Source organism: Macaca fascicularis, chromosome 2, assembly GCF_037993035.2.
Source record: "Macaca fascicularis isolate 582-1 chromosome 2, T2T-MFA8v1.1".
Lineage (NCBI taxonomy): Eukaryota > Metazoa > Chordata > Mammalia > Primates > Cercopithecidae > Macaca > Macaca fascicularis.
The window spans coordinates 120,173,078-120,185,954 of NC_088376.1; the positions used below are offsets into that span (position 1 = coordinate 120,173,078).

General features: G+C 44.6%; 1 protein-coding gene across 4 annotated transcripts in view; it reads right to left on the reverse strand.

Moving 5' to 3' along the window:
- Positions 1-2,707: 2,707 nt before the first annotated feature.
- IL17RD (interleukin 17 receptor D) overlaps positions 2,708-12,877 on the reverse strand; it is a 76,033-nt gene continuing 65,863 nt past the window's right edge. For 3 of the 4 annotated variants that reach the window (XM_005547443.5, XM_074032551.1, XM_074032552.1), the window contains exons 12-13: positions 10,253-11,195; positions 2,708-9,175 (exon numbers count right to left, since the gene is read on the reverse strand). In XM_005547443.5, the coding sequence (XP_005547500.3) occupies positions 9,063-9,175; positions 10,253-11,195 (1,056 nt within the window). In that variant the 3' untranslated portion in view covers positions 2,708-9,062. Of the gene's footprint in view, positions 9,176-9,548; positions 11,196-12,877 lie in introns of all 4 variants that reach the window. The other variant, XR_012431287.1, reaches the window with a different exon arrangement.

The window sequence follows — 12,877 nt, forward strand, 5'->3', positions numbered from 1 at the left end:
TATTCTTGGGCCTCTTACGATTTCATTCCTTGTGGACAGCAAGGACAGGATATGCTGAGGGAGGAGTGGGAAACACTTTTTTTGGGGACCCACTGTGCCCAGGACTGCAAAGAAAGATTTTATGTCTCCTCTCTCCTCTACCTGCTTAGCTTATCATCTGTAGTTCTTATTCAACTAAAGCAACGACATTTTTTTTCCAATTAGAGCCTCCAAGAGGAAACTAGTCTTTGCTCCTCTAATGCTGGTATTTCTAAAACAAAGCAAAGCCAGTGGCAGGGCCCCACATATGTTGGGGACTGCAAGAACCCTAGGCTGCTGTAAAACCAGACAGCTTTCTAATATCATGGTAAAAATGAGAGCTTCTCATGCTGTCCCAAGAGAACACTAATAGAAAGTACTAGCTGCAACATTTCTTTTTCTTTTTTTTTTTAACTTTTTAATTTTAACTTAAAATTTTTTGAGACAGGATCTTGCTCTGTCACCCAGGCTGCAGTGAAGTGGTGTGATCATATAATTCACTGCAGCCTTAAACTCCTGGGCTCAAGTAATCCTTTCACCTCAGCCTCCTGAGGAGCTAGGACTACTAGCACACACCACCATGCCCAGCTAATTTTAAAATTTTTTTGTAAAAACGGAGTCTTGTTATGTTGCCCAGGCTGGTCTTAGACTTCTGGCCTGAAGTGATTCTCCTGTCTTGACCTCCCAAAGCGCTGAGATTACAGGTGTAAGTTACCATGCCTGAACTATTTGTATTTTTTGAAGCCTCAGCCTGCCGAGTAGGTGAGTCTATAGGTGCGCACTGCCAAGCCCAGCTGCAACTTTTGTTTTAATGAAAGAAAAGGAAAGAGAAATTCATGTATTGCAGTATCTGCCTCACGAGATCCATTTGCTTCAACTCTGAACCAGATTTACACTCAGTATTTTCAATGAGAAAGGAACCAAGTCACTCAAGATTCTTCCTTCTGCTTAAACTATTACTGAGGGACAGAGCAGCCTATTGATCAGGAGTGGTGATGCTTCAGAGACTTCAACTCCAGTGCTGCCAATTCCTTGTTTGTGCCCTTGGCAAAGCTATACAATTTCTAGACCTCAGAATCTCAAAATTGAGGCTGCTGATAGTACCCTCCACAGGGGGTCATGGTAAGAAAAAACATGAAGAGCACTAAGAGCAGGAACCAGCCCTGTCGACACTCAGAGGATGGCAATCATCACTTCCTCTCTGACATTTACTTTATGGGAAAGCTCTCTATTGCCTTTGACCACACATTTTTCAGTCCATCCCTACCTGGCTGGCTTGACCTTTACCAAGGGCATACCTGAGCCGTCTAGGTAGGGTTTGCCTCAGCTCATATCCTGGCTTTGCCACTAGCCAACTGTGGGATCACAAGTCAGCTATAGACTCTCTGAGCCTCAGTTTCCTCATGTGTAAAATGGAAACAGTAGAATTGGCCACCTCACAGAGCAGCTGTGAAGATGAATGAGATGATGTGTGTAAAGCACTTAGCACTCCTGGAAATAAAAAGAATGGACAGAGTGTGGGGGAAAAGGAAATCAATGGGAGAAATGATAAGGAGCCTCCTGGGTGACTCTAACCAGGAGAAATGAAGGATATGCGAAGGTCAGGAGGCAAGAATGTGTGAGAATTTCCTCCTCTCAGAAACAACAATGCTTCCCTCAGAGCTGTTTTCTTTGGGGGGGTTTTGTTTTTTACCACTCCTTCTGTTTTCCTTGAGCTCCTCAAACAGGGTAGGTTGTAGGCCCTGAGCACATTAACATCCCAGTGAAGTATGAGAAGGAATAAGTAAATAAGGAAGATCCAATGTTTAAAATCTATTATGGTCCCAAGACCCCAAATTTAGACTACATCCCGCTCGGGCAATGGCCAAAAGCTTGTATTCTATGTCCTTGCTATTTGTTAACCCTCACTGTCCTCCTGTGGATGCTGTCATTTACTGAACATGTACTACGAGCCAGGAATGCACAGGTGGCACTTTACATTCGCCGTGCAGTTTAATTCATCGCCCTGTAAAGTAGGGCCTCTCTATGGACGAGAGGCTGAGGGGCAGAGTCTGACAGTCACTGGGGCACAGCAACAGTAGCAGAGGCCAGGCGCGGTGGCTCACACCTGTAATCCCAGCACTTTTGGAGGCAGAGGCAGAAGGATTGCCTGAGCTCAGCAGTTCGAGAGCAGCCTGGGCAACGTGGGGAGACCCTACCTCTTAAAAAGAAAGAAAGAAAGAAAGAAAAAACAGTCAGCAGAGCTGGGACCTGACCCTGAAGGTGATGGATACCAAGAGGTTAACTCACAGAGCATGGGGGTCACAGGAGGGGAGAATGTCCATGGAAGACTGAGCAGGCATCTTTTTTTCTGAGTGACAAGAAACGTTTGTGTGCAGCCCCCAAATCTCAGTGCCTTTTTTCAAATTTCTGAAAAGAAAGTCCATTTGTTCTGAGAAGTCAAATTTCTTTCTGATATAAGTAACCCTGTTGCAGCAGGGAGGCCTGTTGCCACATGGGGTAATGGGCGACTGATTGCCTGGGGAGCCGAGCTGAAGGTCTAGGGCAGCACGGTCCTGTTCTCTAAAGGGCAAGGAAGACCGGCCACCCCTGGCCTCCTCGTCGTGAGGCAGAGCCCTCCGAAAACTGGGCTGGGAACCCCAGCCAGTCAGGAAACAAGAAAGATGAAAAATGAACCACTACAACCTTAAAACAAAACATTTTATTTAATGCAGAAATTCTAAGGTACAAAAACATTTTGTAAATGTCAGCTGTGATCTACTATCACCTATTTACAGAGTTATGTACAAATCAAATAAGTCATTAACATTTTCAATGTAAAAAATACAGCACGCTGTTAAGAGTTCTGTCAGTGCTCATTATCCCACTAGATCCCACAAACGACAAACTCAAAGATGAAACAAAGGCAACGTCATCAATAACCACCATATTCCACAGGCTTTCTCCCCTAGGATGTAGTAACAGGGAGTTTCCACAGGGAAAAATTATCTTTTAAAAAACTAACAGTAAAAATAGGAGTTACTTACTATCTAGATGAACACATTTGGTTTTCACAAAAGCTTTTGCTGCGGTCTGGATTCACCATGCTTTTTTGTTGAGAGAAACATACCAAACTTTTTGTTGTTGTTGTTGAGATAGAGTTTTGCTCTTGCTGCCCAGGCTGGAGTGCAATGGCGCGATCTCAGCTCACCGCAACCTCTGCCTCCCAGATGCAAGCGATTCTCCTGCCTCAGCCTCCCGAGTAGCTGGGATTACAGGCGCCCACAACCACGCCTGACTAATTTTGTATTTTTGGTAGAGACGGGGTTTCACCATGTTGGTCAGGCTGGTCTTGAACTCTGGCCCTCAGGTGATCAGCCCACTTTGGTCTCCCAAAGTGCTGGGATTACAGGCGTGAGCCACCGTGCCCCGCCTGATACGAAACTTTTAAAACAACAGATGAGCACATTAGTGTAATCCAATGGCAAGTTTTTGTCTAACAATTGGAACAGCTAATTTTGTCTACATCATGTACAAATAGAAGATTGCCCCTGAATCTTCCTGAAATTTTATAGGATATAAATATCAGATACGCAGTCATAACTGTTTGCTTTCGTGAGACTTCTGATTGTGCAAAACGCAGTGCTTGGTCAGTTGAGAGCAGAACATAAACAAGATTCTGGAGGTGTCTGTGGTCTGAGCTGAATTTTAAAGAAGAACGAAAGGGCAAGAGGGAAGACAACTGGCCAAACTTCCCCAGACATCTTCACTGGGGGACTCAAATGTCTTTGCAAATTAGCCCTCAAACAGCAATGGGAAGGTGGTGCTTAGCAACTACTGCTGTTACCTCACCAGTGGTTAAACGGAAGTCTGCACTATTTAATATTGTGAGTCATGAAATAAAGGTGATGTCTACAGAGATGTGTAAAAATAGGATCTAAAATTGGGAGGGAGGGGTAGCTGCCACTCAGAAGGTAAGAGCTGGTCTCAACATAGTATACATCAGAAATAAGCACCAAGTGTTTGATCTCAGGAGGAAAACAAACACAAGTTATGATAGATGACTATCATCAAGGGAAAAAATGTGGTAGTCAAATAATTCTCCATGAATATAGGCAATATATCATTTTGTAAAAGTGCCATTATATTTTTAAGTGGTAAGAGGAGCTGGGTGTGCAAGAATTTCCCCTATAATCCCCACCCTGAGCCTGGTCTTCACAAGGCACCAATGTGAATAAGGCACCAACATTCTGTTTGGGCAACTAAACTAAGTGTGAAGCTGAGAAACATTATAGCAGTGAAAATTATTAGGCCCCTGGAAAACAAGAGCCATGAAGAATGGTTTAAGTGGGTGGAATTATTTATCACTGAAATAAAAACACCAGGGGGATGACTTCACTGTGGTTTTCGAATACATGGAAGGTGACCAGCTGTTCTTTCTCCACTACATGCCGAACAAAAGGAAGCCGGCTTGAATTTCTATAAGACATACAAAGAACTATCTGATCAGCAGGGTAGGTTACAGAATCTCCTTCTTGTAAAATAAAGAATACCATCTACAGCCGTATGTCTGGAATAATTCAGGCACAGCCCTGTCTGACACCAGGGGAAGAACATGCTAGATAATCCAAACTTTCTCCTAGTCCCTAAACCCTGAAACTAGAATCAAAGCCACTGGCTTGCAGTCAGATTTCCTTTTGTCTATTTTCACCCTGATCCTGGAAAGGAGGTGATATGGCAAGGATGACCCAACACTCCATTTGGACTCCTAACTGGTATCTCAATATCAGGAAAAGCTTTTCTCTGTATACTGTTTCACACCTCCAAAACAGAGTCAATTCACAGATCACTCAAAATGGAAGATAATCCAAATACCTGGCTCTAATGGATGCTAGGAGGTTCCTTGCCTTACTTTCTAAAATTGCCTGCTTTCCTAATCATGTCTTGGCCTATGCTCAGAACTGCACACCATCTAAAAAAAATTATTATGCCAAGAGCTAAAACTATAAACAAAGCCCTTTAGGTTGTGAAGTTTAAATGAAATTGTTCCCAGCATTTTTTAAATTGAGAGAGCATAAATCTGATTTTGAAATTAACAACTGGCTTGCCTTTCTTTTAAGACACCATGAAATGCAAAGATGCAATCAAGACATGTCCAGTGCATTCAGAATCACATCAAATTTCTTTGTGGGAGAGGCTGGAGAAAGAAGCAATCTAACTACTGGCTGCATTTAGCAAGAGCATTTTCTGGTGACACCATCTGTAATTACCATGAATGCCTTTCCTTCAAATCTTATAAAGCAGAGGTTAACAAACTGGTATTCAGTGGACCAAATCAGGTCCATCCATGTCTTCTGCTGGGTCTAAATTCACTTGAATTTTAACTTAGTTGTCAATATTTTTTAAAATCAGAATTTTTCATATAAAAATCCAGACTGTCAGCTTTTCTTGAAAAATGGGAAGATCAGGAAATACTTCATGGCCACAGTCGACTGGAAAATTGCCCCCTGTGGGTGGAACAGGGGCGCTTCAGTTTTGCCTCAGTCCCCACCATTCCCTATTGCTCTCTGACACAGACAAAGTATATTAATTACCATTTATCATCACACCGCTGTTTTCCTTATACCTCACATGCTATACTGGTGACCACTGAAGGTATAAGATCTGCTAAATAAGAGCAGTAGTAGTCTTCACCAACAGAAAATAAAAGACTAGTAACCTTCACATTGGCATTGTCCACTTCTCTTCAATAAAGACAGAAAGAATTTTTTCTCTATTCTTCAGGGAGCCAAATTAGTGTTGAAGTTGGGGGGCCAGAGAGTTTTCTTTTGGGAGGAGGGTGTGTCATTTTTCCTCCAGGAATAAAATTGGTCCTCTCGCCCTTTATTTCTTTTAAAAGAAAAGATGCTCAACTCTGAAAAAAAGGCTCTGAAAATCATGTAACCCCACATTTTTTGAAGGATAGTCTCCTGTTTATTTGCACTTAAGTCAGGAGACCTGAGACTAACAGTTGGTATTTTAAAAAAGATACTCGTGGCTATGAAGTTATAAGACTGAACGCTGACAAACAAATACGAACTTAAATATCCATGACTTACTACACACTGATTCCAATGATGTCACCACTGCTAAAGACATTTTATTGAACTTCTGATCTGAGACTGTCTTCAGTTATTCCTAACATGTCAATCAAAAACTCTGTCTTCTAACTTTATGGCCTGATCTCATTTTTGGCTCAAGATACTATTATCTGGCTGGGTCACCATTTGAATACCTGGGCCTGGAATGGAATGACTTCTGATTCTTTCTGGAGATCGATTGCCTCAAAGGCCCAAGACAGCCCTCTGGAGGAGCTTCTGCACCCTGTATGGCTGGGCTGAGTCTGTTGAGGTGGTCTCTGCTGAGGTGGTCTCTGCTGCTTGTAACCAGTCTCTGAGAAGGCACACCTTTACCTGAGCTTTAACCTCCTTGATCACTCTCCTGGCAAAGCTGACGACATCAGATGCTAAGTCCTTTCTATAGTGCATTGGTAAGTTAAGATGAACAACTAGCACTCTACCTTCAGCTACCTGCAGGCTTCTTGGTTTTCCTGGAACCCTGGACTTACCCCTGATCTCTTTTCTAAAGGACACTGCCTAACCTACCCACAAAAGCCTTTTACTCTCAGGATCAAGGCCTCTCATGGAGATCATCCCTTTTTCCATTTCTTGTTTCCACAATATCTAAAAGCCTGTGACTTGGCAGAACGTTTTTCTGAATTTCATCTTATATCCACCATCTGGGACAATTTCTGAGTCAAAAAATGCAGCTTTGCTTAAAACAGATGTTTTGCCTTAATCTGCAGGGCAAGGATTCCCATTTCTAGCACAATGGGGAGAGTAGAAAAAGTGAAACTAATGAAACAAAACTAGGAAGTTGGACTTCTCAATTTATTCTGAGGCAATCACACTGTCGTTTCATTACTTGGTATATTAAGAGTTTGATTTTGTTGATCAGAAACATTAGTATTTCAACATAAGTATCAAAACCCTAAATCCAAACTAAAACATCCCCTGATTTTTCGACTAGCACTCTCTTTTTCCCTTCCATTTCCGTAAGGAGTGAGTTCACGTGGCTAGCTCTCTGCCCACACACCCTTGGAGCCCAGTTAATGCTTCTCCTCCCAATCCTCCATTCTCTCCCTGGGGCCACTTTCCCAGAGATGCCTTATTTCATGAGCAAAGCTGAATATCCTAAAAGCGACTCCTAATGGTTCCTCTGGGACAGGAAACATCTCTTGACCTCAATAAGAAATCTCTCATAATGTTCCAAGTGAATTTTCATATGTTAGCAAGTTTGGACTAACCAATCTCCTTCACAGAATGTATGCCTAGGATGAAATGGCGGGGCAGTCATGTGTGGTAGGAGCTCTGCACTCATTCCAGATTCCATAGGAACAACATGAAATGACTCTTCTCTGAGTTGCCTGTTTTTATGGGGAGACAGTCTTGCAGCTCCCTGTCTCTCCCTTGGAGCAGCTGCAGGAAACTTGATGCCAGAGAACAGACTAGCACGTTCTTCTCCCAAAAAGCTGCCAGCTGCCTTTACAGAGCAGTGAGTATGACATTTGCATCAGAAATATACACAAACGTTTTCTTTCCAGCAGGGGTGCAAGTCCCCCTTTCCCCACCTGCCATGCATGTGCTTAGAAGGGAAAGTCCTGCCCCATCCCACCTCCCACTCTGCCTCAGGATATTTCTCAACATACCCCTTCATGCTGGTCTTATCTGATGACGGACTTAAAACCACAGTCCCTGGGCTGAATGCTGAGAAAACGGGGTGCCAAAATCTAACAGCACCCGTGTGAAAGGCAGTGAGAGATGTCCACACCTGCTCAAAGGCACGGGGAGAAGGGTTTCCACAGGGAAGACCAAGACAGCATTCATTACACACGTGCTAATCATCAGATGGAATGTGAACAATTGTTTTTTCTTTAGAAACAGAACTCTGTAGAACAAAGTCATTCATAAAAATGGAACATTTACTTTTGTGACTATCCCCTCCATTCTACCTTCTTAAAAAGAGGTTTGTCATTAGTCAAAACCAGTTCAGCAGATTAACTGGCCATCACCTCCACACACTGCTGTATTTCAGTGAATTCTGATCCCTAATATTCAGGACACAGCTTTAGACCAGAAGGCCAACCAAAGCACGAACTGCAACTTCCAATAATACAGACCAGCTGGGTAGCAGTCTCTTAAGAATAAACTTCCAGATACCAACATCTGAGATACAGCACAGTAAATGTAACCCATGGAAACAGCAGGCAGATCTGGCCTCCACATGATGTCTACTCAGACCAAGAGGAGGCTGTGTGTGCTGAGGTCCTGGGGCCTTCTGCACATTGACCAACCTATCTCAGATGGAATGGTCAAGAAGGTCAGCCTGGCCCTGTGAGCTTCACCTCAATCAGTCATGCTTCCCAGTAACACAGAGACTCATTTCATAAAAGGTGACCGTATATTCAGTCACTTTCTTGACTTTTGACTCAAAGCTTATATTTAACACCCATGGCAATGTAAATTCTACATCAAAAATAAATGAGAACATTATCTGCAATACAACATGGATTCCAGATAGACTGGCACTTGATTTCTGTGGCTATGATGCTAAAAGTGCCTTTTTTCACAAAACATTTCAAATCAAGGTAGCCAATAGCAAACAGGCAAAGTTTGCAGAGCTCAGTGAAGTCTAAATGACCAGTGAAGGTATCTTCCTTTTTTTTCTTTACATATTTCTTCCCTACCTCCCACAACAGGCTCTGATCCAAGGACTAACCAAATATGGCAAGCTGTTGTCAGACCTTATGGACATGCCTTTCAGAGCTCCATATCATTTTAGAAAATTGGAGAGTTTGCCAAGATATCTGGTGAAGGGTTGGAGCAAGGGAGAACTGGCCAGCATTTCACTCCAAATATCCTTGTATGAGACCTCAGCTCCAAGTGGGCCATGCAACCAGGGAGATAAGCGGGGGAATCAGAGGGAGGCAGCAGCTAAAGTGGCAATGCTTAGACTCTTTCATTTTGTTACAAAGGGGCGACTGCGTGGAGTTCATCAATGTAGCTGCGGCAACCAAGATCTGCTTTGCACGCTCCAGAAGAGAGGAGCTTGGAAGGAAGGGCAGGAGGTTCCTCTTCACCTAAGTAGAGAAGAGAGTACAGAGTCACACTATCATCACATTTCACTGGGCTGGGCGGGTGCTCATGCCAGAATATGGCTGGATCTGGGTTTGGACTATGGCTCTGTATTAATGAGGTAAGAATCCCAACCAGCTCAAGATGGGGCTAGTCCTCCTAACAGGTTCTAGTTCCCTTAGCTGAGGAAGGAAGAGATATTTCGTAAAAGTAAAGGGTTTGGGCTGAGCGCAGTGGCTCACGCCTGTAATCCCAGCACTTTGGAAGGCCGAGGTTGAGGGATCACTTGAGGTCAGGAGTTCGAGACCAGCCTGGCCAACATGGTGAAACCCCATCTCTACTAAAGATACAAAAAATTAGCTGGGCATGGTGGTGTACCTGAAATCCCAGCTACTTGGGAGGCTGGGCAGAAGAATTGCTTGAACCCGGGAGGCAGACGTTGCAGTGAGCTGAGATCGTGCCATTGCAGACTGGGCAACAGGGTGAGACCCCATCTCAAAAAAAAAAAAGTCAAGGGTTTGTATGCATGACCCCAACTAGTTACAGACATAGTAAGGCACAGCCTGAGATGGCATCTAGCTGATGCTCCCTGGGGAAGTAGGCCTTCCTAGACAGCCCTCATACCTGGGACCCTGTGCTGAGCTAAGATAGAAATAATACTGTACCCATGAATCCCAGACTCAATGAATGTAGCTTTAAAGACAATGGGGGGCGGTGAACACTATAGGTCTAAAAAAGACACGCGTCCACAAACTGTTATCCAAGACCCTCGGGGCCCAATGTGTTTTCATGTCTGATGTTTTTGAAGTTTAGAAAAGTGATACGGTGCATATACTATATGTGGCACAACACCCCTTGCAGGGTCTGGGCAACTCACCATAATTTAGCATTAGTATTTCTGCAACTCAAACATGTGAGTATTCCCATCACCTGGTATAAATCAAGACTACCAAACGAGCTGTGTTCTCATCAGGTTTCACTGCCCAATAAGTTGGCACCAAAGTTGGAAAAACGCTTTGACTATTTCAGAAGCATGGCCAAAGGCTGTGTGCTGTTAGAACCCGGCCCCAAAGTCACCTTACCCAGGCCTGAAGAGGAGGACACGCTCTCCGTCAGGGAAGATGTTTCTGTCTGGTCTGTCGAGAGTCCTTCCATCAGTGGCAGAGACAGCTCAGATGAGGGCACAGACGAGTCATAGATGCCTGAGTCCCGCGGCATGTCCGAGGGGCTGCCGGCTTTCACCGTGTGCAGCAGGGGCTGCAGAGCGGCACTACCATCAAGGGCAGGCCGGGCCTCCGCGTCTTGGTCCAGGCCCCCGTGCTGACTCTCGTGCTGGGAGTCGGCTGGTCCAGTTGCCCCAAGAACGGCCGCCTCTACCTTTAGGCAGAAATCGCTCTCAGGCCCTGGTTTGCACATGACATCATTTAAAACCAAGCCCGAATCAAATTTCTCCAAGACTGGCTCCCGGTAGCGCAGTGGAGGAGCATGGAAGGGAACGCACTGCTTTTCGAACCAGTCGGGCTCCTCGTCGATAAACTGGTGCATGTTGCAAATGGCGACGTACAGGGACCTGCCTGACTTGCTCCGGAAGTAGTTCCTTCTGCTGCCCTGTCGCGCGTGCTGCCCCGGCTCCTGGAGGCCGTGGTCTCGGGAGTGCAGGTGGGAACAGAGCTGGGGAAGATTGTCCATGAGTTTATACTTGGTACTCAGGTCTAGGACACCGGGGACGTCTCCCTCGCAGGAATAATCAAAGTAGACGGCGATGAACTTGCTGAGCGCCGCGGACGAACTCTGCTTGGCCTGGCGGAGCTTTTCGGCAATGGCTGACACCGCCACCAGGAAGAGTTCTCCTTTCCCCGAGCCTCGGCCACCTCCTTTGTGTTTGTAGTTCTTCTTGTCCACAAAGTACTTCATACCTTTGGAACAAACTACAATGATGAACTGGGATTCGTGGATCTTCTGGATGACCCATTCTCTCTGCCCTTCTCTACAGAGGCTGAAGTCTTCCCACAGGTCCAGAGACACCTGGAAAGAGAACAAGGCACCGTGTCACCCATACAGAAGGCTCTGGAAGAGGCTCGGGAAGTGAGTTACAGGAAGGGAAACGTCAGAAGGAGGCCATCTCATCTGCCCCTTAACCCTTATGAGCACAGCTATGTGCAGGCTCCAGGTTACACCATACCAAGGAATAGCTAAAGTTCCATGGGTGATGGTCATATGCTAGTCCCTCTGCAAAAACTTGCCATCCATCCATTTTCGTATCACACGGCGTCATTACCACTCCTGCCCTACAAGTGAGGGGACAGAAGCACAGCGCTTTTGGCACCTTGCTGAAGTCACACCCTACATAGGGCATCCTCAAGGAAGAAACAGGTGGTAAAGAGCACAGGACAGAGAAACTGAGGTTGGTTATCTGGTGAGTGAGGTACCTGGATTGGAGGGGCAGATCCTGGAGAGAAGGCTGGCAGGCTCTGAGAGGAAGATGTGGATGAGTGGCTCCAAAGTGAACTGGGAGATGGGGCTCAGGCCTGGATGCCAGTCACCCCCAATTATAGGTGACTCACATCCAGACAGTGACTGACAAAGGGACCTATCTCGACACTCTCATAGCCTCAGGCGTACGCATGCTGTTTACTAGTTTGTCCATGGCTGGAGAGGAGGTTAGTGAACTGCATTAACATGGTCATTCTGAATAACTCACTCAGGACTGACTAGCACCTTCCTCCATGACTTCACACAGGTCTACAAAGCTACATCTCTACAAGGCTGGTAATTGGCAAGGCTTTACCCCCAAGGGGGTCTAGTAGGGAGATTGTGGGGGTGGCTGACAAAACAGAGAAAATCAGACATGTGTGGCCCCTCAGAGGACTTCACCTTCTCAGACCACTTTCACCTAATTCTGCTGAAAACATCTCTTGGCGATTGTGTTGATGTCTTTCCTTCTGTAGTTCAGATATTAATTCCCAATGGCTATGACCAAATACAGCAGCCACACTATCTTACAGGGAAGGGCATTCTGAAATGACTTTGTTCTCCTCTTCTGCTCTAAGATGTTACCAATGGGGAAAAAACTCCAACATCCATCCACTTGCTGAAAATAACCCTGAATTATCTTCTACTTTCCTTAATTCTTGATAACATTACACATGCTAAAAGCTCAGTGGGAGTATACACCAAGCATTTTTTAAATGTTCCTATCTTTGACCCAGCAATTCCATTTCCAGGCATCTTTCTTGGGAAATCATCACAAATGGGACAATATTGAACCATTGAGATGTTTAATATTTGTACTAATTCAGTTACGGCACATCAGTATGGAGGGTCATGTAGCTATTTAAAATTGCAGTTTATATATAACTACTAATAGTGTAAAAAATTATTAAGAGACTGCAAAAAAATCATTTTAATCAGCCCCAAAGGCAAAACTATGCGTGAGTTCACCTATATGGAAAAAGACTGGAAGGAAATAAACCACACATGAAATGTGAGTTTCTCTTTCTCAGATTTTCTTTAATCAGGTTGGGATACCAGACAATGTTTTATTTATCATCCTTTTCTTGTTCCAAATTTTCTACAGTAACTATTACACTAATAACTGGAAGAGCGTTTTCCCCAGAGGCTAAATACTTGTGAAGTAGAGCAAACTTGGTTGCCTGTGGTATCTGAAAACTGTGCCATTGGCTAGAGTGCAGTTATTTTCAGCACGT